The sequence below is a fragment of the Oncorhynchus gorbuscha genome, linkage group LG10 (assembly GCF_021184085.1).
Source record: "Oncorhynchus gorbuscha isolate QuinsamMale2020 ecotype Even-year linkage group LG10, OgorEven_v1.0, whole genome shotgun sequence".
Lineage (NCBI taxonomy): Eukaryota > Metazoa > Chordata > Actinopteri > Salmoniformes > Salmonidae > Oncorhynchus > Oncorhynchus gorbuscha.
The window spans coordinates 24,113,510-24,139,634 of record NC_060182.1 but is presented as its reverse complement, the minus strand read 5'-3'; the positions used below and the strand labels follow the sequence as shown (position 1 = coordinate 24,139,634).

Genomic DNA, 26,125 nt, shown 5'->3' with positions numbered 1-26,125 from the left:
TTATTTAATATTAAACTATTTACAGAAAATGTGCCTCCTTGTTTGATGTTGGCAGCTTAAATCTACTGAATTGTCTAGCAAGTAACCAGCCTCTTACTTGCAAAATTATACGTGTTGCATCAGTAGAAAGGACCACAAGCCCAAACTCCGCTTTTGATCAATAAACGTAATTCCTTTCCATCGTGAATGTGGGTTAGCTTTACATTCCGGGAAGAATGCCTTCCTAGCAGAGAGAAGAAACAATCCAAACGACAAAACGTTCACAATTGAAAAAGCAACATAATTTACTTAAGTCTTGGTTGCATATGAAACATGTCATTTATATATAGTTGAATCAAGCAGTTGATTCCATAAAACGGAATAGGCCTACGTAAATGACGTGGTGATGCTGCTGATAGGCTACATCCGGTGCCTGGATGCTGATATGGATGCTGAGGCGGGTACCACTTTAAAGGGAAGAGGCAGACCACGCCCTACGCTCCACACAGTAAAGCAGTCTCACCTTCAACCAGCCTGACCGACTGTGCCGCCATCTCTCTGACGACGACACATCTGAGAAAAACATCCGTGACTACGTCCATCTTTCAAGATTTAGCCAGAGGAGGAATTTAGCAAAAAATCTATATATTCTTACAAGGATGTAACCCATTGCGATTTTAATTAGAATTTACATGGCCTATTTTTGCTGCGACATGATCGAAGCATCATTTTTGGCCTCTAAATTGTAGTTTATCTGTTGTCAACTGTCAAGCCTTACCTCTGAGTTGAAATATTGTTCTACCTTTAAGACATACGTTTAATGACGTTTCTGGTTGCATTTTAGCAGATCGTTCATTCATTATTTTACGATCGACGGGCTGCAAATTGCTTTAATCTGATTTTCGATTAGTTTATTACAATCCCATCCATTGAATTTGCGCAATGGCCGATGTAACCTCAGAATGTAATATCAAAGTTTTGTGTCGTTTTCGCCCCCTGAATCAATCGGAGATTCTGCGTGGGGATCAATTTATCCCTACATTTCAAGGAGATGACAGTGTCAACGTTGGGGTAAGGCGCTTTGTTTCTCATATGCTCATTAATAAATAATTAACCTGTTATAATTAACCTGTTATGTTTTCGTTTGGACTGCCAATAATAACAATGATTTGTGATTGAAATTAGGCTCTACCTGATTATTTACAATTGTTATTACTGTGTAGCCTAGCCTGTAAAGGCAAATGTGATTCTATTCAGTGCAGTCGGCTCAGTGTAGGCCCATTTCCTGGTCACGTTTTATTTTCTGCAGTTACATCGGCCCCCATAAAATCGACACCAACTTACATGAACCTTTTCCCTGCTTAGGCTATGAATAACATACATGAAAACGGGCTGAAGATACTACACGCCTATTTGGGTGATCAACCTAGCCTGTCTATAACACCAGTGTAATGAAACAGGCAGGGAGCAGGTCTCGAACCCTCGACCTTCTAGCCCGAGATCCGGTGCGCTATCGACTGTACCGCAAAAGCATGCTCGTGCGGCAGAGTCGATTTCCGCGCTTATAAACCCAGGTTCGTTATGCTATTGCTTTGATTATCTGGGAAATGTTCAGGATAAAACATTCAGGCTGCTGTTATTCGTGTTGTAATGAGTTGGTTCGTAGGTAATGACAATGGTACATTAGATGTATGTACAAGGAATGTAGATACTGTAGGCCCAAGATCAATGCCAGTACATAAAACACAGTACCACTTAATCAGTCCCTCTTCAGACAGGCCTACTAGTCTTTATGGGTCGATCAGGGCCAGGACAGAGTGGAAAGAGATGGTGGATTCATTTAGAGCTTAGCTAAGGATGTTCATGGAAACCTTAGACTGACCTCTTCAGTCATAATTCTTAACAATGGGCCAAGAACCTGTTCTCTTATTGCACATGGAGGAGAGGATCAATATCATTCTACTGTTTAGAACTGATCCACTCTCCTCTGTGCCAGACTGACTCTGTGGACAATGATTTTGTCATGGGGATGCGTCTGTAGTGCTAGTGATCAGATACTCTTCTGTTTTCTAAAAGGATTGAGATTCAATATATTATAGGCCTACAATGCAAGTTTGAAGGATCCTACATGCATTCTGAATGATTTCCATATTTGAAGACCTGCTGTGTTAAAATCCAGTCTGAGTCAAGCTCTTGGTTATGCGTCATCTGCTTCAGTCAATGATAACCTATAGGACATCATTTCCCAAAGGCTTACATGACTAGCATGTGGTGAAGAGACAAGCAGGGTTGCATTCAAGATCACATCGTTGTGAGATGATTCTAAACCGTTTTGGTAGGCACACAGATGAAACACTATGCCCTCCAAACTCTATCCTAGGACGTTTTGGAAACAGGATTATTTCTCTACGGTTTTGGTACTTATTGTCTCTAACCTTTTTTCATCTGTCCCTTTAATTGATTCAGTGATTGACAAACATATATTGTCTATCACTATCCATAAATAAGGAACCAAGAACAAACTTGATTGCATTTCCATTGTTTGTTTGTTTGGTATATACAGTATACATGAAATAACGATGCTAATTGGAAAGACAATTGGAGACAAGAAAATGTCCCTCATTATGTCTAGGCTATATCTTGCTTCATCCTGGTCTGTGTAGTTACAGCTACCATTTTTGGTTTACAAAATGACCTAATGTCTCTGTGTCTCCCAGGGGAGGTCCTATGTGTTCGACCGGGTTTTCCCCACCAACACCACTCAGGAGCAGGTCTACAATGCCTGTGCTAAGCAAATTGTCAAGGGTAAGGACCAGATACTGTCAACAATGGCAGAACAACATCCACATGCAGTGGAGGTGTAGAGAGAGAAAAGAGAAATCGACATGGGGTTCTGACTCGGTGACATCACACAGTATTACTTGCTGCCGTTGTTTCCCATAACTGCGTTCATATTAAATGTTGTTGGTGTTTTTCTTATTTTCAGACTTGAAGGCCTGAAGAAATTTCCTCAAATCTCCTCAAATTTCCTCAAATGATCTTGGTTTCCCTCTGTTTATATAGATGTGCTGGGCGGATACAATGGCACTATTTTTGCATATGGACAGACTGCCTCTGGGAAGACTCACACCATGGAGGTACAGTGGGAGTCATTACAATGATGAGGAAAATTAATATACATAATCCAGTATTTTAAAATACTTTTTATCTTCTTAAAAAGTGATGATCTCGCATTATGAAATAACTCCATAAATCAGCATAAATATGGTTTCAGTTTGGTTTCAATCAAAATGTAATACCCCGGATCTTGCTTTGGGGGCATTTGTACCCCCTCTGGTAAATCGTTTTGGAAAAACGCTGCTTGTAATGATACAAGGATTTTAAACACCAGAGACTGACTGCACAGTATGTCTTTATAGGGAAAACTGCATGACCCCAATCAGATGGGCATCATCCCCAGGATTGCAGAGGACATCTTCAACCATATCTTTGGCATGGATGAGAACCTGGAGTTCCACATCAAGGTTTGGATTCATCTCCATCTCCTCAACCAACTTTAGGATGATACCACAATGACTCAGTGGCAATAACTATTGCTCTTACATGAAGCCACAGCATGTTTGACTTTTGATTGTGATTATCTTATCTTTTCTCTTTCCTCTTCTAAGGTTTCATATTTTGAAGTCTATATGGACAAAATTCGTGATCTCCTGGATGGTTTGTACACAGTTTACCGAAATGTTAAATACCAAGTCCACATCCAATGCCATTACTGAGCCAAATCTTCTTCAAAGACTGTCCGCTCTAAAGGATATTTATTTATCTTGTAGTGACCAAGACTAACCTGGCTGTTCATGAGGATAAGAACAAGATCCCATATGTAAAGGTGGGTTTACCAAGGCCAACCATACCTAACTACCCCAACATCTGATTATAACTGTGCATTAGATTTTCCAATAAAAAAAGGAGCATGCATATTCATTATTAACCCTTTATTATCTCACTCCTCTACCATCCCTGTCTCCCCCTTCCCCACTCCCTGTGATGTAGGGTTGCACTGAGCGCTTTGTGTCCAGCCCTGATGAGGTCATGGATGTCATTGACGAGGGAAAAAACAACCGCCATGTTGCCGTGACCAGTAAGCCTCCAGAATGTTTCATTCCACCACTATCCATCTAAGAAGATAATCCAGTGCCATGTTTTTCTGCTAGCAGGAGAGTTGCATGGTTAGTGAAGTGTCTGGTGACAGTTCAGCCATGTGACTCATTATGGCATATATAGTATCACTTCTTCCCACTTGTATTCTACTTACAAGCACTATCTCTACGTATATGGAGGACCTTCTGAATTACAAGGGTCCAACTGGGTGTCTGCTGGCTAATGTAATGCTGACTCACTGTAGCATAGTCATAACACTGTAATGGGCTCAGGTCTGCTGATAATGAGTTGGTACTATAAGATAGGAGCAGCTTACTAACAGGAACCTTTATTCTGGGCACTGTAGGTCGCATCAGGAGAATGACTCCGATGCTGGTCCTATCCTGAAATGATTTTTAAAGAGTACATTGCGTACTCTCATTTGCATCGTATATCATTGAGAAACTTGCATTATTGATCCAGAAAAACGTTGATTCTGTCCATGAAAATAAACAAAACACACGTAAATAAATGTGCAAAGATGCTCATTCGACTCCATGTTGTTCTCTCTCCCCATAGACATGAATGAGCACAGCTCTCGCAGTCACAGCATCTTCCTGATCAACATCAAGCAAGAGCATACGGAGACAGAGCAGAAGCTGTGTGGGAAACTCTATCTGGTGGACTTGGCTGGTAGTGAGAAGGTAAGCCCTGTCTGTCTGCCTGTCTGGTTTACCTGGCTGGGTTAAGGTGAGAGAGACTATGGACCGCTAAAGCCATTTCTCCTCTGTATACTCCATTGTAGCAGCATCGGCAGCAGCATTTCTCCTCTGTATACTCCATTGTAGCAGCAGCATTTCTCCTCTGTATACTCCATTGTAGGAGCATCGGCAGCAGCATTTCTCCTCTGTATACTCCATTGCAGCAGCAGCATTTCTCCTCTGTATACTCCATTGCAGCAGCAGCAGCATTTCTCCTCTGTATACTCCATTGTAGCAGCAGCAGCATTTCTCCTCTGTATACTCCATTGCAGCAGCAGCATTTCTCCTCTGTATACTCCATTGCAGCAGCAGCATTTCTCCTCTGTATACTCCATTGTAGCAGCAGCAGCATTTCTCCTCTGTATACTCCATTGTAGCAGCAGCAGCATTTCTCCTCTGTATACTCCATTGTAGCAGCAGCAGCATTTCTCCTCTGTATACTCCATTGTAGCAGCAGCAGCATTTCTCCTCTGTATACTCCATTGTAGCATTTTCTCCTCTGTAGCAGCAGCAGCATTTCTCCTCTGTATACTCCATTGTAGCAGCAGCAGCATTTCTCCTCTGTATTTTGTAGCAGCAGCAGCATTTCTCCTCTGTATACCCCAGCAGCAGCATTTCTCCTCTGTATACCCCATTGCAGCAGCAGCAGCATTTCTCCTCTGTATACTCCATTGTTTTCTCCTCTGTAGCAGCAGCAGCATTTCTCCTCTGTATACCCCATTGTAGCAGCAGCAGCATTTCTCCTCTGTATACTCCATTGTTTCAGCATCGGCATCAGCATTTCTCCTCTGTATACTCCATTGTAGCAGCATCGGCATCAGCATTTCTCCTCTGTATACTCCATTGTAGCAGCATCGGCATCAGCATTTCTCCTCTGTATACTCCATTGTAGCAGTAGCAGCATTTCTCCTCTGTATACTCCGTTGTAGCAGCATCGGCAGCAGCATTTCTCAGAACCAAGAGATGATGTATGGAGCTATGTCCACAAGGACAGATTTTAGTGACCTTTTAGTGACCTTTCCATGGGTCATTAAGTCACAGTCGGTAATTTAGTTTCTCCATCTCTCCCTCTCTCTGTTTCTCTCTTTGTTTCTCTCTGGCTCTCTCTCTCTCCCAGGTCAGCAAAACCGGTGCTGCGGGCGCCGTCCTTGATGAGGCCAAAAACATCAATAAGTCTCTGTCCGCTCTGGGCAACGTGATATCTGCTCTGGCTGAAGGGACGGTGAGTCCAGTACACAGCCGTCCACTTTACTTATCATTCATCCCAGCACCTCCACACATCCATCCGTATCAACTTACTGCACATTCATCTCCAAGCCACCAACCCAACCCAACCCCTGGACCTGCTAATGAATGTTCTCAACTCAGTGCCAACCCATCTGAAGCCTAGTCAATGCCAACTCACCACACACACCAATGCCAACCTTCTCCTGGCCTTACTCTGCCAGCAAGGTTAACTGAATGCTGCATTTGTACTCCTACTTCCCCGTCTCTTACTCACTGTATCTCTTCTTCCTCTGTTTTATCTGGCAGAAAACTCACGTTCCGTACCGTGACAGCAAGATGACCCGCATCCTGCAGGACTCTCTGGGGGGAAACTGTAGGACCACCATGTTCATCTGCTGCTCCCCCTCCAGCTACAATGATGCCGAAACCAAATCCACCCTGATGTTCGGACAACGGTAACAAACACTCTGTCTTCTCCCTACACTGATAATGTAATCATTTAGCAGGTTCTACACTCTGCTCACAAACACTCTGTCTTCTCCCTACACTGATAATGTAATCATTTAGCAGGTTCTACACTCTGCTCACAAACACTCTGTCTTCTCCCTACACTGATAATGTAATCATTTAGCAGGTTCTACACTCTGCTCAAAACACTCTGTCTTCTCCCTACACTGATAATGTAATCATTTAGCATCATTTCTTCTCCCTAGATAATGTAATCATTTAGCAGGTTCTACACTCTGCTCACAAACACTCTGTCTTCTCCCTACACTGATAATGTAATCATTTAGCAGGTTCTACACTCTGCTCACAAACACTCTGTCTTCTCCCTACACTGATAATGTAATCATTTAGCAGGTTCTACACTCTGCTCACAAACACTCTGTCTTCTCCCTACACTGATAATGTAATCATTTAGCAGGTTCTACAATCTGCTCACAAACAGCCAATGTGTTATCATCTCCCTAGTCAAAGGATTTTGAATCAGTATTTCCTAAACCCGTATTTATAATCTATTGGTCCAGAATAAATATACAGTATAAACCTGTATTATATTATCCCCACTATAATTTATTTTACTAGGCAAGTCAGTTAGGAACAAATTCTTATTTTCAATGACAGCCTAGGAACAGGGGGTTAACTGCCCGTTCAGGTTTGTACCTTGTCAGCTCAGGGATATGAACTTGCAACCTTTCGGTTACTAGTCCAACACTCTAACCACTAGGCTACACTGCCATCCCAATCTGTGACTGCATCATCATGGCATTAACCCCCATTCGCTCTACTTTCGCAGTGCTAAGACCATCAGGAACACGGCGTCCGTCAACCTGGAGCTGACGGCCGATCAGTGGAAGAGGAAGTACGAGAAGGAGAAGGAGAAGAACAAGACCATGAAGGAAACCACCCAGAGGCTGGAGGCTGAGCTCAACCGCTGGAGGAACGGTTAGACTTACTGAGAGATAAAAGAGTTTACTGGATTGAAACATTCTATAGGTCATAATTACATTCCTAGTTTATTACATTTGCTTCTTGTTAATTACAGTATTTTTCACAATGTTGATTAATTTACAGTTGTAAAGGTATGCGTAACTGGCCGCACGGAAGTCAGGCGCAGGAGAGCAGAATTGGGTAGCAAACGGAGGCCTTTATTACGGCGAACAGACACCCGGCACTAAGAACAATAAACACATACGGGTTGACATAACCCGGCGCAAACACGTAACAACAAACAATTCCACACACAGACAGGGGGGGAAACAGAGGGTTAAATACACATCAAATAATGAGGGAATGTAAACCAGGTGTGCGGGAAAACAAAACAAGACAAAACAAATTGGAAATGAAAAGTGGATTGGCGATGGCTAGAAGACCGGCGACGTCGACTGCCGAACGCCACTCAAACAAGGAGAGGAACTGACTTCGGCGGAAGTCGTGACAACAGTCTTAATATACTTTGCCTTGCAAAATGCTTGCCTTGCATATTCTTGATACGCCTATAACTCTGTTTACCTAAGGATGGGGAACAAGACACATCGTGTCAGCACACTTATGTTCCAGGAAAAAGCTTGTCTTAGCTTCTCTAGACAGATGAATAGGAAGTCCATTCTCTTAACAGCTGACATAGGCTGCTGACCCATCATCTCCTTTCTCCATCCTCTCCACTCTTCATGCTCCTCCAGGGGAGAACGTTCCTGAGACGGAGAGGACCACTGCTGACGTGGTGCGTCTGGAGTCGGTGGAGGAGCGGAGCCCTGTGTTGATCCTGGACAACGACACCTCCTCCATCGTGGTGCGTATCTCCGAGGAGGAGCGTCAGAAATACGAGGAGGAGATCCGCAAGCTCTACAAGCAGTTGGATGACAAGGTTAGTGCCTGTTCAAACACACACACACACACACACACACTGTATACAAAAAAAAACAAAGTAAACCAGTATCCTTTAAAACAAACAGTACAATGTCCTCAATTCATTTCCACCAGTAAACCGAGTGACCATAGTGTGTGTGCGTGTCTCCACAGGATGATGAGATCAATCTGCAGTGTCAGTTGGTTGAGAAACTGAAGGAGCAGATGCTGGATCAGGATGAGGTGAACTCTCTTGGGGAGACACTGTTCCTCTCTCTGTTCCCCTCTCTGTCTGTATCTCTGTTCCCCTCTCTGTCTGTATCTCTGTTCCCCTCTCTGTCTGTATCTCTGTTCCCCTCACTGTCTGTATCTCTGTTCCCCTCTCTGTCTGTATTTCTGTTCCCCTCTCTGTCTGCATCTCGGTTCCCCTCTCTGTCTGTATCTCTGTTCCCCTCTCTGTCTGTATCTCTGTTCCCCTCTCTGTCTGTATCTCTGTTCCCCTCTCTGTCTGTATCTCTGTTCCCCTCTCTGTCCAGGCATCTCTTGGCCACGCAAAGGTCTTCCTCACAAATGTATTGTGATTCAAATCTTGATTATCCTGAATCTAAACATGTTGGTAATATAGGTAGTATTTAGTGTGCTTTGTGTTATGGACACTAGGGGGAGTAGTGGTAGAGGTGACATCTAATGGGGATTCAATGTCAGTGCATGTGCACTAGGTCCATACAGAAAGTAGTAGAATTATAACCAAGCAAACAAATAGCCTGGGATCCTCTACATATAATACCCAATAGATGTGATAATCTGATACATTTGACTGTATAAACCATTTCCTACCCTTTCAGTTAGCCAACAAATCTCTTTCAATAGATCAGTTGTCATAGCAGCAGGGATGACTCTGCGCCAGTTTTAAATCTAGGCCATCTGTGTGTGCCTTTTGTGTGGTTGTGTACTGTATGTGTACTGTGTGTGAATATGACTTATATTGTGTGTTGTCTGTATACTGTGTTCCTACATATGATCATGTTTGTGAGGCTGTGTTTATGTGATCGTTATCACTCTCTCGGTCTCTCCAGCTGCTGGCATCTTCTCGTGGGGATGGGGACAAGGTGCAGGCAGAGCTGGGTCGTCTGCAGGTGGAGAGCAGCTGTGCCAAGACAGAGGTGAAGGAGGTGTTGCAGGCACTGGAGGAGCTGGCCATCAACTATGACCAGAAGAGCCAGGAGGTGGAGGAGAAGGGCCTGCAGAACCAGCTGCTGGCCGACCAGTTGGCCCAGAAGATGGTGGGTCCACAGGGCATAGAAATACATGCCATAGAGTGTACCGAAAGTCGACTATGAACTTCTATAAAGTCTTGTATGGATTCTTTGCTCTACTTGAAATTACCAGAGGTCTGCCAACGTGGTGGCATTACTTAGCTGACATTTTTGCACAAGTAAATCTGTAGCCTATGTCTCTCGTTTATTCCACTCATCCCTCCCTCCCTCCTTCCATCCTGTCTGCTGTGCAGGCCAGTCTGGTGGAGCTGGAGGCGGAGCTATCTCACATGCAGGAAGTGAGTGGTCAGCAGAGGAAGCGCATCGCTGACGTCCTCAACGGCCTAATGAGGGACCTAAGTGAATTCAGCACCATCGTGGGCAACGGGGAGATCAAGCTGGTGAGTTAATTACATCTCATACTGCTCTCCTCTGGAACTGCTGAGTGGTAGAACAATTAGGTAGATTAGTAGCAGAGGTTGTTGAGGGAAGGACAGCTCATAATAATGATAGAATGGAGTGAATGAAATGGTATGAAACACATCGAAAACCAGGTGTTTGAGACCATTCCATGCATTATGTTCCAGCCATTACAATGAGCCCTACCTCCCAATTTATAGTGCCACCACTGATGGGCAGATAGAGAGGTTTTTATATACAGTATACTCTTCAGCTTAGGAGCCACCGCCCCATCATTAAAATCCACCCTGTCCGCCCTCTTTCTCATCCCTGCATCTCTCTGTCTCGGTGTACCTTTCTTTCAATCCCTCATTTTCTCTAATCTGTCATTCTCTCACTCTCTCTCTCTCTCTGCTGTAGCCGGTGGAGATCAGCGGGGCGATCGAGGAGGAGTTCACGGTGGCCCGTCTCTACATCAGTAAGATCAAGTCGGAGGTCAAGTCCATGGTGAAGCGCTGTCGCCAGCTGGAGAACCTGCAGCTGGAGTGTCATCGCAAGATGGAGGAGACGGGCCGCGAGCTCTCCTCCTGCCAGCTCCTCATCTCACAGGTCAGCCTCCAGCTCTACTGGGCATCTCAGTATCAACATCACAACTTGCCAGAATGACTATACACAGCATATGTGTAGAAATACATAGGGTATGTTGATACCGTGTATACATACAGTAGATACACTATGAAAACATTCTTTCCTCATGTCATTGACAAACTTTAGAGACTTTGTACATTTTCTAAACTGTATAGATGGGAGTGTAGTGTGCCACGTCAGCTGAGTGACTCTGTTTGAGGTGTTCGCAGCATGAAGCCAAGATCCGGTCTTTGACGGAGTACATGCAGAGTGTAGAGCTAAAGAAGAGGATGCTGGAGGAGAGCCACGACTCCCTCAGCGAGGAGCTGGCCAAGCTGCAGGACCAAGGTAACACATCGCTATATACCTGTAACACACCTGTACACACCCTCCACCCTCACTTCAGCCAGGCTACAGGACCCAGGTAACACACCTGTACACACCCTCCACCCTCACTTCAGCCAGGCTACAGGACCCAGGTAACGCACCTGTACACACCCTCCACCCTCACTTCAGCCAGGCTTCACCTGTACACACCCTCCACCCTCACTTCAGCCAGGCTACAGGACCCAGGTAACACACCTGTACACACCCTCCACCCTCACTTCAGCCAGGCTACAGGACTCAGGTAACACACCTGTACACACCCTCCACCCTCACATCAGCCAGGCTACAGGACCCAGGTAACGCACCTGTACACACCCTCCACCCTCACTTCAGCCAGGCTACAGGACCCAGGTAACACACCTGTACACACCCTCCACCCTCACTTCAGCCAGGCTACAGGACTCAGGTAACACACCTGTACACACCCTTCACCCTCACATCAGCCAGGCTACAGGCTACAGAACCCAGGTAACACACCTGTACACACCTTCCACCCTCACTTCAGCCAGGCTACAGGACCCAGGTAACACACCTGTACACACCCTCCACCCTCACTTCAGCCAGGCTACAGGACTCAGCTAACACACCTGTACACACCCTCCACCCTCACTTCAGCCAGGCTACAGGCTACAGAACCCAGGTAACACACCTGTACACACCCTCCACCCTCACTTCAGCCAGGCTCCAGGACCCAGGTAACACACCTGTACACACCCCCCACCCTCACTTCAGCCAGGCTACATGACCCAGGTAACACACCTGTACACACCCTCCACCCTCACTTCAGCCAGGCTACAGGACCCAGGTAACACACCTGTACACACCCTCCACCCTCACTTCAGCCAGGCTACATGACCCAGGTAACACACCTGTACACACCCTCCACCCTCACTTCAGCCAGGCTACAGGACTCAGGTAACACACCTGTACACACCCTCCACCCTCACTTCAGCCAGGCTACAGGATCCAGGTAACACACCTGTACACACCCTCCACCCTCACTTCAGCCAGGCTACAGGACCCAGGTAACACACCTGTACACACCCTCCACCCTCACTTCAGCCAGGCTACAGGACTCAGGTAACACACCTGTACACACCCTCCACCCTCACTTCAGCCAGGCTACAGGACTCAGGTAACACACCTGTACAAACCCTCCACCCTCACTTCAGCCAGGCTACAGGACCCAGGTAACACACCTGTACACACCCTTCACCCCCCAGGTAACACACCTGTACACACCCTTCACCCTCACATCAGCCAGGCTACAGGACTCAGCTAACACACCTGTACACACCCTTCACCCTCACATCAGCCAGGCTCATGGACCCAGGTAACACACCTGTACACACCCTTCACCCTCACATCAGCCAGGCTCATGGACCCAGGTAACACACCTGTACACCCTCACACCACTTCACCCTCACATCAGCCAGGCTCATGGACCCAGGTAACACACCTGTACACACCCTTCACCCTCACATCAGCCAGGCTACAGGACCCAGGTAACACACCTGTACACACCCTTCACCCTCACATCAGCCAGGCTCATGGACCCAGGTAACACACCTGTACACACCCTTCACCCTCACATCAGCCAGGCTACAGGACCCAGGTAACACACCTGTACACACCCTTCACCCTCACATCAGCCAGGCTCATGGACCCAGGTAACACACCTGTACACACCCTTCACCCTCACATCAGCCAGGCTACAGGACCCAGGTAACACACCTGTACACACCCTCCACCCTCACTTCAGCCAGGCTACAGGACCCAGGTAACACACCTGTACACACCCTTCACCCTCACATCAGCCAGGCTCATGGACCCAGGTAACACACCTGTACACACCCTCCACCCTCACTTCAGCCAGGCTACAGGACCCAGGTAACACACCTGTACACACCCTTCACCCTCACATCAGCCAGGCTACAGGACCCAGGTAACACACCTGTACACATCCTTCACCCTCACATCATCCAGGCTACAGGACTCAGCTAACACACCTGTACACACCCTTCACCCTCACATCAGCCAGGCTACAGGACTCAGCTAACACACCTGTACACACCCTTCACCCTCACATCAGCCAGGCTCATGGACCCAGGTAACACACCTGTACACACCCTCCACCCTCACTTCAGCCAGGCTACAGGACTCAGGTAACACACCTGTGCACATCATCCACCCTCACATCAGCCAGGCTCATGGACCCAGGTGGGAAAACATATCTTATAGATCTCTTTCTATGTTACAGATAACTCTCTGCTTGAAGAGAAGGATGGAGAGAAGGGTGAGACCGAGGAGGGTAACGTCAAGGTAAACAAGGATTCCAAACATGCTAATCATGTCACCCAGTAATGACTGAAATCAAATGAAACCGGCAGTGTGATTTTCCTCATTGTTCGGTGGTTCAGAAGGTTCCTCGGCAGCAGGGGGAGGAGTCTCACCGTGGTCTGCACCACATGCAGATGGCCCGTCTCCGGGATGAGATCAACGAGAAGCAGAGGATCATCGATGACCTCACTGAGTCAGTGTCATCAGAACTACTGGAAGCCTCTTTATTTATGTGCCATTGATGAGATAAAACAAAACAATGATGAAAACATTCACTTCACTTTTAAAAACCTTCAACCTTCAACTTTTTCTCTCTCTTTTATTAAACATTATATTATTATCGGTCTTTCTCTCTCTCAGTCATAACCAGAAGCTGCAGATTGAGTTGGCTCAGGTGCTTGCCGACTTTGACCGTCTGAAGAGCGTGGACAGCAGCAAGAGCGAGCGGCTGGAGGAGCTGTCGTAAGTCTGAACACACACACACGCACACACGCACACACTGACACAATGTGAACTCACTTCACAGTTGAACAAAGTTAAGAAATGTGTTCTGATTATGATGTTGCTGATGTCAGATTTCTACATGAGCGCCATGAGCAGACCAAGCAGGATCTCAAAGGGCTGGAGGAGACTGTCGTGAGTGGCCCTCTCTCTCTTACCCTCCTTTCTTCCTCTTTCTCTCCCTCATTCCCCCTATATCCCTATCCTCTTGTCCCATCTCCCTCTTTCTTCTCTCTCTGCTTTAGCTCTTTATTTTCTGCACCTTCTCCCTCTTTTTCCTTATTTGACTTATTTTCTTCTACATCTTTGTTTTTCAGGCCCGGGAGCTCCAGACCCTCCACAACCTGCGCAAGCTGTTCGTTCAAGACCTCACGTCGCGGGTTAAAAAAGTGAGTGAGAGATGGAGAAAGAAAGACAGAATATAACCCTATTAATAACTATGAAGGGTACGAAACCCCCCTTTCCTCTCTCTCTCTGTTCCTCCCTTCATTCTTACACAGAGTACCGAAATGGAACCTGATGATAGTGGGGGGTCTTGCACCCAGAAACAGAAGATTTCCTTTCTTGAGAATAACCTGGACCAGCTTACAAAGGTTCACAAACAGGTGAGAGCCTCACAGGATAGTTGTGTTGACTTACTTGTTTTGATAAAGTAAAACCTAACTAGAAACCTCTCTCCAGCTCTTAAGTGTGAGCACCTCACAACCTAGCATCGTCCCTTTCCCCCCTGCACAGTCAACTCTCTACCCTTCCCACTGGGCACAGATGTGAATTCAACGCCTGTTCCACATTGGTTCAATGTAATTTAGTTGAAATGATGAGGAAACAACGTTGATTCAACCAGTTTGTGCACAGTGGGTTGGCTCCTCTTGGCTTTGTTCCACTCACTCTTTTTTCACCTCTTGTCCTTGTGCTGTTTTGTGTGTGTGGGCATGGATGTGTGTTTGTGTGTATGTGTGTGTCTTTGTGTGTTTGTTTCATGGGTTTCTGTTGTTGTTGTTGTTGTTATTATTGTTGTGTGCATTGAGAGCACACCCTGCAGATGATGGAGTGTTACAGACAGGTACAGGCCCTCACTTCTCCTTCGCCTCCATGCATCCCTTTTTCGTCTTTATATTTTCAACCTAAAACTTCCCTCTGCTTTGGGCTCTATCCATTAGGCTTCTAAAGGGACACAAACGGCTCGATGCTTCCTTAACACTCTTTCTTTGCATGCAATATTTTTGATGAATCTGAGAGATGTTTGAAAGAGAAAAAGAGTGAGTTGTATGTGAATGTGAGTGCTCGTGTGATACAATACTCACAAAGATGTTGTCACGTGTTATCTGACTGGTTTTTAGCTGTTTTAGTCTGGCATGAACCAAAAGAAGAGGAAAGGTTTCACAGTATATTTACTAGAGGTCGACCGATTATGATTTTTCAACGCCGATACCGATTATTGGAGGACCAAAAAAAGCCGACACCGATTCATTGGACAATTACATTTGATTTGATTTGATTTGCAGTAATGACAATTACAACAATACTGAATGAACACTTTTATTTTAACTTAATATAATACATTAATAAAATCAATTTAGCCTCAAATAAATATTGAAGCATATTCAATTTGGTTTAAATAATGCAAAAACAAAGTGTTGGAGAAGAAAGTAAAAGTGCAATATGTGGCATGTAAAAAAGATAACGTTTAAGTTCCTTGCTCAGAACATGAGAACATATGAAAGCTGGTGGTTCCTTTTAACATGGGTCTTCAATATTCCCAGGTAAGAAGTTTTAGGCTGTAGTTATTATATGAATTATAGGACTATTTCTCTCTATACCATTTGTATTTCATATACCTTTGACTATTGAATGTTCTTATAGACACTATAGTATTGCCAGTGTAACAGTATAGCTTCCGTCCCTCTCCTCGCCCCAGGGACACATCGACCACAGCCATCCTCGAAGCATCGTTAACCATCGCTCCACAAAAGCCGCGGCCCTTGCAGAGCAAGGGGAACAACTACTTCAAGGTCTCTGAGCGAGTGACGTCACCCTGCTAACTAGCTAGTAATTTCACATCGGTTACACCAGCCTAATCTCAGGAGTTGATAGGCTTGAAGTCATAAACAGCTCAATGCTTGAAGCACAGCGAAGAGCTTCTGGCAAATGCACGGAAGTGCTGTTTGAATGAATGCTTACGAACCTGCTGCTGCCTACCACTGCTCAGTCAGACTGCTCCATCAAATATCAAATCATAGACTTAATTATAACATAATAACACACAGAAATACGAGCCTTAGGTCATTAATATGGTCAAATCCGAAAATGATAATTTCGAAAACAAAATGTTTATTCTTTCAGTGAAATACGGAACCGTTCTGTATTTTATCTAACGGGTGACATCCCTAAGTCTAAATATTACTTTTACATTGCACAACCTTCAATGTTATGTCATAATTATGTACAATTCTGGCAAATTAATTACGGTCTTTATTAGGAAGAAATGGTCTTCACATAGTTCGCAACGAGCCAGGCGGCCCAAACTACTGCATATACCCTGACTGCTTGCACGGAACGCAAGAGAAGTGACACAATTTCCCTAGTTAAAATAAATTCATGTTAGCAGGCAATATTAACTAAATATGCAGGTTTAAAAATATATACTTGTGTATTGATTTTAAAGAAAGGCATTGATGTTTATGGTTAGGTACACATTGGTGCAACGACAGTGCTTTTTACGCGAATGCGCTTGTTAAATTATCACCCGTTTGGCGAAGTAGGCTGTGATTTGATGAGAAATTAACAGGCACCGCATCGATTATATGCAACACAGGACAAGCTAGATAAACTAGGAATATCATCAACCACCTGTAGTTAACTAGTGTCACGTTCTGTCCATCGTTCGTATGTGTTTTCCTTGTTTTAGTGTTGGTCAGGACGTGAGGTGGGTGGGCATTCTATGTTGTGTGTCTGGTTTGTCTATTTCTATGTTTGGCCTGATATGGTTCTCAATCAGAGGCAGGTGTTAGTCATTGTCTCTGATTGGGAACCATATTTAGGTAGCCTGTTTTGTGTTGGGTTTTGTGGGTGATTGTTCCTGTCTCTGTGTTCGCACCAGATAGGACTGTTTAGGTTTTCACTTTTCTTGTTTTGTATAGTCTGTTCATGTATAGTCGTCTTTATTAAAAACATGAATAACCACCACGCTGCATTTTGGTCCGCCTTTCTTTCACCAGAAGAAAACCCTTACAACTAGTGATTATGTTAAGATTGATTGTTTTTATAAGATATGTTTAATGCCAGCTAGCAACTTACAGTGGCTTCTTGCTGCACTCACGTAACAGGTAGTCAGCCTGCCACGCAGTCTCCTCGTGGAGTGCAATGTAATCGGCCATAATCGGTGTGCAAAACTGCCGATTACCGATTGTTATGAAAACTTGAAATCTGCCCAAATTAATTGGCCATAGATTAATCGGTCAACCTCTAATATTTACCTTTGAATGATATCATGATTTTATGCTAAGGGATATGAGAGAAGAAACATTTAAATTCAAAATACTTATGTGATACAAGATATTCAGAGGACACAAAAATATTTGAAGAAAAGTATCCAGTCTCCTCTCCTTCCCTGTTGTTAATACAATTTCCTTTTCCCCTTATTACCCAGTCTCATCCCACCCCTCTCTTACCTTATCCATCCCTGATCAATAAATATTCTGGCAACAAATCTATCTTCCCTTGTGTCACTCTTATTTCTTCTCACTTCCTCTCTTCTCTCTCTCTCTCTCTCTCTCTCTCTCTCTCTCTCTCTCTTTCTTTCTGCATTTCTCTGTAGCTGGTTCGTGACAATGCAGATCTGCGCTGTGAGCTTCCAAAGTTGGAGAAACGTCTTCGGTCTACTGCTGAGAGAGTTAAGGCCCTGGAGACGGCACTGAGGGACGCCAAGGAGGGAGCCATGATCGACAGGCGTCGCTACCAGCAGGAAGTGGACCGCATCAAAGACGCCATGAGAACCAAGAACACTCTGAGACGCCCCCATGCAGCACAGATCGGTAGCGCACCCACCCCAAATACAGTTCTACTGACTGTGCTGACGTGTCCTCTGATAAATAGAATACATGATCGGAATGACACAGAACATTTTGAAAATAAAATAGGCGCTTAGACATGGGTCAAATATAGCTATTTTAAGTAACAGGTGGTATATATATCTGTTTAAAAAAAACATAATTTACCTCTGTATTGTAATACTGATTGATTGGTCTCTGTGTTACCCTGCAGCCAAACCAGTGCGCCCGAAGCAGCTGCCAGTGTGCTCTTCTACCAACCCGTTCTACACACATGTCAGTGAGCCGGCCAACACCTACTGTAATGCCCTGTTCCAGAGTGCCATCACAGAACAGACCACCGTACCTAACTCTCAGCTCAGCTCCGTCCAGACAAACATGTGAGTCCCATCTCACACACTCATATTTATATAGATCAATCCTTTAAGTAAATTTAGCTTTGAATAGTTTACTTGTATTGGTGTGTTATTAGACTCAGGAGTGACTGTTTTCTAATGTCTATGTTAAGCAGAGTGTCCACAGGACTGGGCAACAGAGCAGTCAACCCCACAGACATGGGCAACAGAGCAGTCAACCCCACAGACATGCTCGAGTCTTACCCACTCAACATAGACAGGGATAACGGTGAGTACCAGAGCCATACAGTTCACCCATCACCCACACCAACAGTTCTGGTTTTTACTGTATATTACATTTTACCGTGGATAAAAGCTTGTAATTAAGTCATTGAATGTCAGAAAAAAATATAGTAAAAAGTTTAGACAAACATTTTAAAGTTTTTCTTTATTTTTTTACTATTTTCTACATTGTAGAATAATAGTGAAGACATTAAAACTCTACAATAACCCATGTGTTTGAGCCAATCAGTTATGCTGTGACAAGGTAGGGGTGATAATCAGAAGATAGCCCTATTTGTTAAAAGACTAAGTCCATATTATGGCAAGAACAGCTCAAATAAGCAAAGAGAAATGACAGTCCATTATTACTTTAAGACATGAAGGTCAGTCAATCAGGAAAATGCTAAGAACTTTGAAAGTTTCAAGTGCAGTCACACAAACCACCAAGCGCTATGATGAAACTGGCTCTCATGAGGACCGCCACAGGAAAGGAAGACCCAGTGACCTCTGCTGCAGAGGATAAATTCATTAGAGTTATCCGCCTCAGAAATTGCAGACGCATCTCAACATCAACTGATGAGCTAAATCACATCTATGCTCACTGGGGCGGCAGCGTAGCCTAGTGGTTAGAGCGTTGGAGGTTGCGAGTTAAAACCCCCGAGCTGACAAGGTACAAATCTGTCGTTCTGCCCCTGAACAGGCAGTTAACCCACTGTTCCCAGGCCGTCATTGAAAATAAGAATATGTTGTTAACTGACTTGCCTGGTTAAATAAAGGTAAAATAAATCAAATAAAATAAACTTTGAGGCAAGTAACACTGAAACATGCATGAGAGCATCAGCTGTTCCGGAGGACTGTGTGATCACGCTCTCCGTAGCTGAAGTGAGTAAGATCTTTAAACAGGTCAACATTCACAAGGCCGCAGGGCCAGATGGATTACCAGGATGTGTACTTCGAGCATGCGCTGACCAACTGGCAAGAGTCTTCACTTACATTTTCAATCCCTGACTGAGTCTGTAATACCAACATGTTTTAAAGCATGTGCCCAAGAACACTAAGGTAACCCACCTAAATGACTTCCGACCTGTAGCACTCACGTCTGTAGCCATGAAGTGCTTTGAAAGGCTGGTCATTGCTCACATCAACACCATTATCCCAAAAACCCTAGACCCAATCCAATTTGCATACCGACCCAACAGATCCACAGATGAGGCAATGTCTATTGCCCTCAACACTTCCATTTCCCACCTGGACACTGCCCCTTCCCACCTCAACACTGCCCTTTCCCACCAAAGGAACACCTATGTGAGAATGCTATTCATTGACTACAGCTCAGCATTCAACACCATAGAGCCCTCAAAAGTTCATCACTAAGCTAAGGACCCTGGGACTAAACACATCCGCCACAATGATCCTAAACACGGGGGCCCCTCAGGGGTGTGTCCTTTACTCCCTGAACACTCATGACTGCATGGCCAGGCACGACTCCAACACTGCTGTTTAATCATCAAGTTTGCCTATGACACAACAGTGGAAGGCCTAATCACTGACAACGATTAGACAGCCTATTGGGAGGAGGTCAGAGACCTGGTCTTGTTATGCCAGGACAACAACCTCTCCCTCAACGTGATGAAGACAAAGGAGATGATTGTGGACTACAGGAAAAGGATGACCGAGCACGCGCCCATTCTCATCGATGGGGTTGTAGTGGAGCAGGTTGTGGGCTTCAAGTTCCTTGGTGTCCACATACCCAACAAACTATCATGGTCCAAACACACTAAGACAGTCGTAAAGAGGGCACAACAAAGCCTATTCCCCCCAGGAGACTGAAAAGATTTGACATTGGTCCTCAGATCCTCCAAGGTTTCTATAGCTGCACCATCGAGAGCATCCTGACTGGTTGCATCATTGCCTGGTATGGCAACTGCTTGGCCTCCGACCGTAAGGCACTACAGAGGGTAATGCGTACGGCCCAGTACATCACTGGGGCCAAGCTTCCTACCATCCAGGACCTCTATACTAGGCAGTGTCAGAGGAAGGCCCTAAAAATTGTCAAAGACTCCAGCCACCCTAGTCATAGACTGTTCTCTCTGCTACCGCACGGCAAGCGGTACCGGAGTACCAAATCTAGGTCCAAAAGGCTTCTTAACAGCTTCTACCCCCAAGCCATAAGACTCCTGAACAGCTAAGGTCTACCAGACCCATCTTTTAAGCTGCTGCTAGTCTCTGTTTATTATCTATGTATAGTCACTTTAACTCTACCTACATTTACATATTACCTCAACTACCTCGACTAACCGGTGCCCCCGCTCATTGACTCTGTTCCGGTACCCCCTGTACAAAGCCTCGCTATTGTTATTTTACTGCTGCTGTTTAATTATTTGTTACTTTTATTTTCTACTTATCTATTTTTTTTTACTTAACACTTCTTTTTCTTAAAACTGCATTGTTGGTTAAGGGCTTGTAAGTAAGCATTTCACTGTTGTATTCGGTGCATGTGACAAATCTATTTGTTCAGAGGAGACGTGAATCAGGCCTTCATGGTCCAATTGCTACAAAGAAACCACTACTAGAGGACACCAATAATAAGAAGAGACATGCTTGGGCCAAGATACACGAGCAATGGACATTAGAACGGTGGAAATCTGTCCTTTGGCCTGATGAGTCCAACCGACGCGTCTATTTGAGACGCTGAGTAGGTGAATGGATGATCACTGCAAGTGTGGTTCCCACCGTGAAGCATGGATGAGGAGGTGTGATGGTGCTTTTCTGGTGACACTGTCAGTGATCTATTTAGAATTCAAGGCACACTTAACGAGCATGGCCACCACAGCGATACACCATCCTATCTGATTTGCGCTTAGTGGGACTATCATTTGTTTTTCAACAGAACAATGACCCAAACACACTTCCAGTCTGTGTAAGGGATATTTGACAAAGAAAGGGAGTGATGGAGTGCTGCATCAGATGACCTGGCCTCCACAATCACCCAACTTTGACACAATTTTATTTTTTTATTTTACCTTTATTTAACTAGGCAAGTCAGTTAAGAACAAATCTTATTTACAATGATAGCCTAGGAACCGTGGGATAACTGCCTTTTTACCTTGTCAGCTACGGGATTCGATCTAGCAACCTTTCGTTTACTGGTCCAATGCTCTAACCACTAGGCTACCTGCTGCCGCAATTCCTAACCATCTTTAGCAATTGAGATGGTTTGGGATGAGTTGGACCACAGAATGAAGGAAAAGCAGCAAACAAGTGCTCAGCATATGTGGGAACTCCATCAAGACTGTTGGAAAAGCATTCCAGGTGAAGCTGGTTGAGAGAATGCCAAGAGTGTGCAAAGCATTCATTAAGGCAAAGGGTGGCAACTTTGAAGTACTTTGTTTCACACTTTTTTTGGTTACTACATGATTCCATATGTGTTATTTCATAGTTTTGATATCTTCGCTATTATTCTACAATGTAGAAAATAGTAAAAAATAAAGAAAATCCCTTGAATGAGTAGGTGTCCAAACTTTTGACTGGTACAGTATATACAGTTTATTCAAAAAGTATTCAGACTCCTTGACTTTTTCCATGTTTTGTTACTTTACAGCCTTATACCCTCATGAATCTACATAGAATATCCCATAATGACAAAGCAAAAACAGGTTTTGAACATTTTAGCAAATGTATAAAAAATATTACATTTACATAAGTATTCAGACCCTTTATTCAGTACTTTATTGAAGAACCTTTGGCAGCGATTACAGCCTAAATTCTTCTTGGGTATGACGCTACAAGCTTGGCACACCTGTACTTGGGGAGTTTCTCCCATTCTTCTCTGCAGATCCTCACAAGCTCTGTCAGGTTGAATGGGGAACGTTCGCTGCACAGCTATTTTCAGGTCTCTCCAGAGATGCTCAATTGGGTTCAAGTCTGGGCTCTGGCTGGGCTACACAAGGATATTCAGAGACTTATCCCGAAGCCACTCCTGTGTTGTCTTGGCTGTGTGCTTAGGGTCGTTGTCCTGTTGGAAGGTGAACCTTCGCCCCAGTCTGAGGTCCTGAGCGCTCTGGAGCAGGTTTTCATCAAGGGTCACTCTGTACTTTACTCTATTAATCTTTCCCTCGATCCTAACTAGTCCCCCAGTCCCTGCCGCTGAAAAACATCCCCACAGTATGATGCTGCAACGTTTATGCTTGTCTTTTGGAAAACTCTACTACTGAGGAGCGTTTTCCGTCTGGCCAATCTACCATGATTGGTGGAGTGCTGCAGAGATGGGTATCCTTCTGGAAGGTTCTCCAATCTCCACAGAATAACTCTGGAGCTCTGTCAGAGTGACCATCGGGTTCTTGGTAACCTCCCTGACCAAGGCCCTTCTCCCCCGATTGCTCAGTTTGGCTGGGGGGCCAGCTCTAGGATAAGTCTTGCTGGTTATTAACTTCTTCCATTTAATAATGATGGAGTACACTGTGTTCTTGGGTACCTTCAATGCTGCAGACATGTTTTGGTACCCTTCCCCAGGTCTGTGTCACGACACAATCCTGTATCTGAGCTCTACGGACAATTCCTTTGACCTCATGGCTTGGTTTTTGCTCTGACATGCACTATCAACTGTGGGACTTTATATAGACAGGCATGTATCTTTCCAAATCATGTCCAATCAATTCAATTTACCACAGGTGGACTCCAAGTTGTAGAAACGTATTAAGGATGATCAATGGAAACAGGATGCACCAAAGCTCAATTTGGAGTCTCATAGCAAAGGGTCAGAATACTTATGTAAAATTGTTGCTGATATTGATATTTAATAGAATTTCAATTTCAATTTTTTTATTTAATACATTTTAGAATAAGGCTGTACCGTAACAAAATGTGGAAAACGTCAAGGGGTCTAAATACTTTCCGAAGGCACTGTACAGTATATACACACTAATCCTAACTATTCCCTGTTATATTCATGAACAGGAAACACCGTAGACATCAATGACAACAGGTAAGCATATCAGCGTCTCAATTGTATAGTGTAAAAGCATTACAAAGAGACTAATATTACTCCCACTTCTACCTCTGTTACTCTATTATTACTACTACTACTACCAGTGCTACTTCTCCCACTCTACAGTACTGAACAGTGTAGTGTGTGTCTGCAGGAGTGATGGGCACTGTGGCAGTGAGGTGGAGGACCCAGGCAGACTGTACATCATTCAGCATGAGACTGCTGCAAGTTAATGCCATGGTAACTAACGCGCACGCACACAGGCGCACACACACATTAACTCTCTCATCAGACGCATTGTTTACATTCACAACAAATTATGAATTCAATATACATGTTGAAGGATGAATTCCTACTCCTTGTTTGAAATCCATCTCCTAACGACCTATTTCCTTTTCTTTCCACAGATGACCAAATACTGTATTCAGGACCGCTCCCAAATATTTGCATGCAGCCGTCTAGCTTCCCTCCCCCTGCACCCATACCTGGCCACGGATTCTCCCCTGTAGTCCCAAGCTCAGCCCCATGCTCCCAATGGCGACCACCCTCACACTCCTGTGATTAGAACACGTCGTAATGTATACTCCTGTAGAGGTATTGACCATCACTGTTTCTGTGTATGTACAGTTCCACTTTATTCGACAGTGGCATCATAATGCTGACCTATAGCACCGTCATAACCATGCCCTGGCGCCTCTCCTATAAGACGTTATGCCAGCCTACAACAAAGGATCTCACTCTGCATGTTGCCCAGCTAGCTGGGTAGCCAACTAAATCTGTGCATGTTTCATGACAGTGTTACTCAATTTGCTTTAAACTGTCATGAACCACCATGGTGGTATTGACAGATGTCATGTAGAGTTTATGATGCTGTTGTATTAGCTGTATGATGTCATTGTCCAGTCAGTACTGAGGCATGTGGAACTCAGCCATGCCCTAAGCCCTTTAGAGTCTAACCCAGCCTTAATAATAATGACAGCTGATTTCACATGATCATAACATGCAGTCATGTGTGTACATATATAGAAGTACAGTATCTGTGTATTTACTACCTCTAGATCTACTGATACAACTTATCAACTTAAATCATTATTCCAACATGTTGTTATATTAGTGGATTGTAAAGGCAGTGAAGGGAGCTGTTATGTCCTGTCAACTGATTTGTTTGTACAAAGATTCCTCCTCCTTAACATCATGAAGTAAGGTATGATGTTATTGATGAGATAGTCACATCTCTATTTTAAAATGGTACCCCTTCTACCTGCTCTGTGTATTCTGTTATAGGGCACAAAATCCTGCCAACATTTCCCAACCCCTATTAAAAAAAAACATTATTCAATATACCACAAAACACCTCCTGGACGTGTTTTTAAACTGCTCCCAACCGAGCTGCCACCAGTATGGGGTTTGAAAGCATTTTATTTGATTGTAACAGTGGCATGTTAGTAATGGCAGCTTACCAATGTGAACTTTACATGGTCCTGTGCTCTGCTGTGTTTTCTCAGTCAGAATCCTGATCAACCAATCGGGACAGAGAAAACCAGCAGCTGCTGGAGCTGTGATTGGGAGACCAATGTCTTTTGACAAGTACTGTACAGTAGAGTTGGTTCACTAACTAGCCGGACTGTACAGTGTTTACCTCAGGTCTATCTAACAGACACTATGACCTAGAATTTGGCCTACTAATGACTGACACCTACAGCACCTCAGGATCTCTGATTGATAACAGTGTGTTGTGGGGCCAGAGCCACTTATATCTTTCAAATTCTTTTGGCTGCATAATTGCTAATTACTGAAGAAAGTGATGAGATACAGTAACAGTTTGAAAAACTCATTATCCCCTCCACTTGGATAAATTAAAGACTGAATTATTTCAAACCAGACCTGCCCCCAAAGATTATTTAGATTCCCATTTGAGGTCATTTATTAGATGTAACAAGTTTGAGAAATTGTACCAGATATTCGACTGTCTGACTTTAGCATATCTAAAATATGTGATAATATTGTTAAACTTGTAAGCATATCATTATGTAGTAAAATGAAAAAAAATGACACATAATATTACTTTGTTAGGGAACCATAATGTGTACTGTATGTATTTATATATTTCTGTAGGCCTATATGCTCATTGTGTGATTCATTGTGCGACATGCATATTTTTGTATATACTCATTAAAATATGTGAATCATTATGTTGTAGTTGGCAGAAATAAACCCTTACAGAAATAAGTTCATAGAAGAAAATCATGTCCAAAGAATCATTGTGTTGTGAAAACTTTTGGACTGTGTATTGTGTGAGTGAAGACTGTCCAAATGGTTACTGAGTGAGTGCACAATACAGTGCATTAGGAAAGTATTCAGACCCCTTGACTTTTTCCATATTTTGTTATGTTACAGCCTTACTCTAAAATGGATTAAACTGTTTTTCTTCCTCATCAATCTACACACAATATTAGAAAATGTAGCAAATGTATAACAATTCAATCAATTAAATATCACATTTACATAA

At 44.1% G+C, this 26,125-nt stretch overlaps 1 protein-coding gene across 3 annotated transcripts; it reads left to right on the top strand.

The window, feature by feature from the left end:
* The first annotated feature begins 472 nt into the window (after positions 1-472).
* On the top strand, positions 473-26,125 carry LOC124045721 (kinesin heavy chain-like). 3 transcript variants are annotated; one of them, XM_046365274.1, is made up of 29 exons: positions 473-1,050; positions 2,697-2,784; positions 3,043-3,116; positions 3,399-3,503; positions 3,648-3,696; positions 3,810-3,865; positions 4,030-4,117; positions 4,696-4,820; positions 5,995-6,099; positions 6,411-6,559; positions 7,402-7,550; positions 8,288-8,472; positions 8,628-8,696; positions 9,530-9,736; positions 9,964-10,110; positions 10,529-10,717; positions 10,966-11,083; positions 13,383-13,444; positions 13,546-13,655; positions 13,823-13,924; positions 14,038-14,098; positions 14,281-14,352; positions 14,464-14,568; positions 17,781-17,997; positions 18,227-18,392; positions 18,521-18,636; positions 23,586-23,613; positions 23,771-23,856; positions 24,024-26,125. In XM_046365274.1, exons 1-28 carry the CDS (start codon positions 922-924, stop codon positions 23,847-23,849), a joined length of 3,150 nt encoding a protein of 1,049 aa, XP_046221230.1. In that variant the 5' UTR covers positions 473-921; the 3' UTR covers positions 23,850-23,856; positions 24,024-26,125. The 3 variants fall into 3 exon arrangements, with proteins under 3 accessions (XP_046221230.1, XP_046221229.1, XP_046221228.1); XM_046365273.1 differs by having other exon boundaries at positions 474-1,050; positions 13,543-13,655; positions 18,524-18,636; XM_046365272.1 differs by having other exon boundaries at positions 474-1,050; positions 13,543-13,655.

Coding starts and splice junctions, on each gene's coding strand:
- LOC124045721 (XM_046365272.1), top strand. CDS start 922: ATGGCCGATGTAACCTCAGAATGTAATATCAAAGTTTTGTGTCGTTTT. Junction 14,569..17,780: donor TTACAAAGGTTCACAAACAG/GTGAGAGCCTCA, acceptor ATTTCTCTGTAG/CTGGTTCGTGACAATGCAGA. Junction 17,998..18,226: donor CCCCCATGCAGCACAGATCG/GTAGCGCACCCA, acceptor GTTACCCTGCAG/CCAAACCAGTGCGCCCGAAG.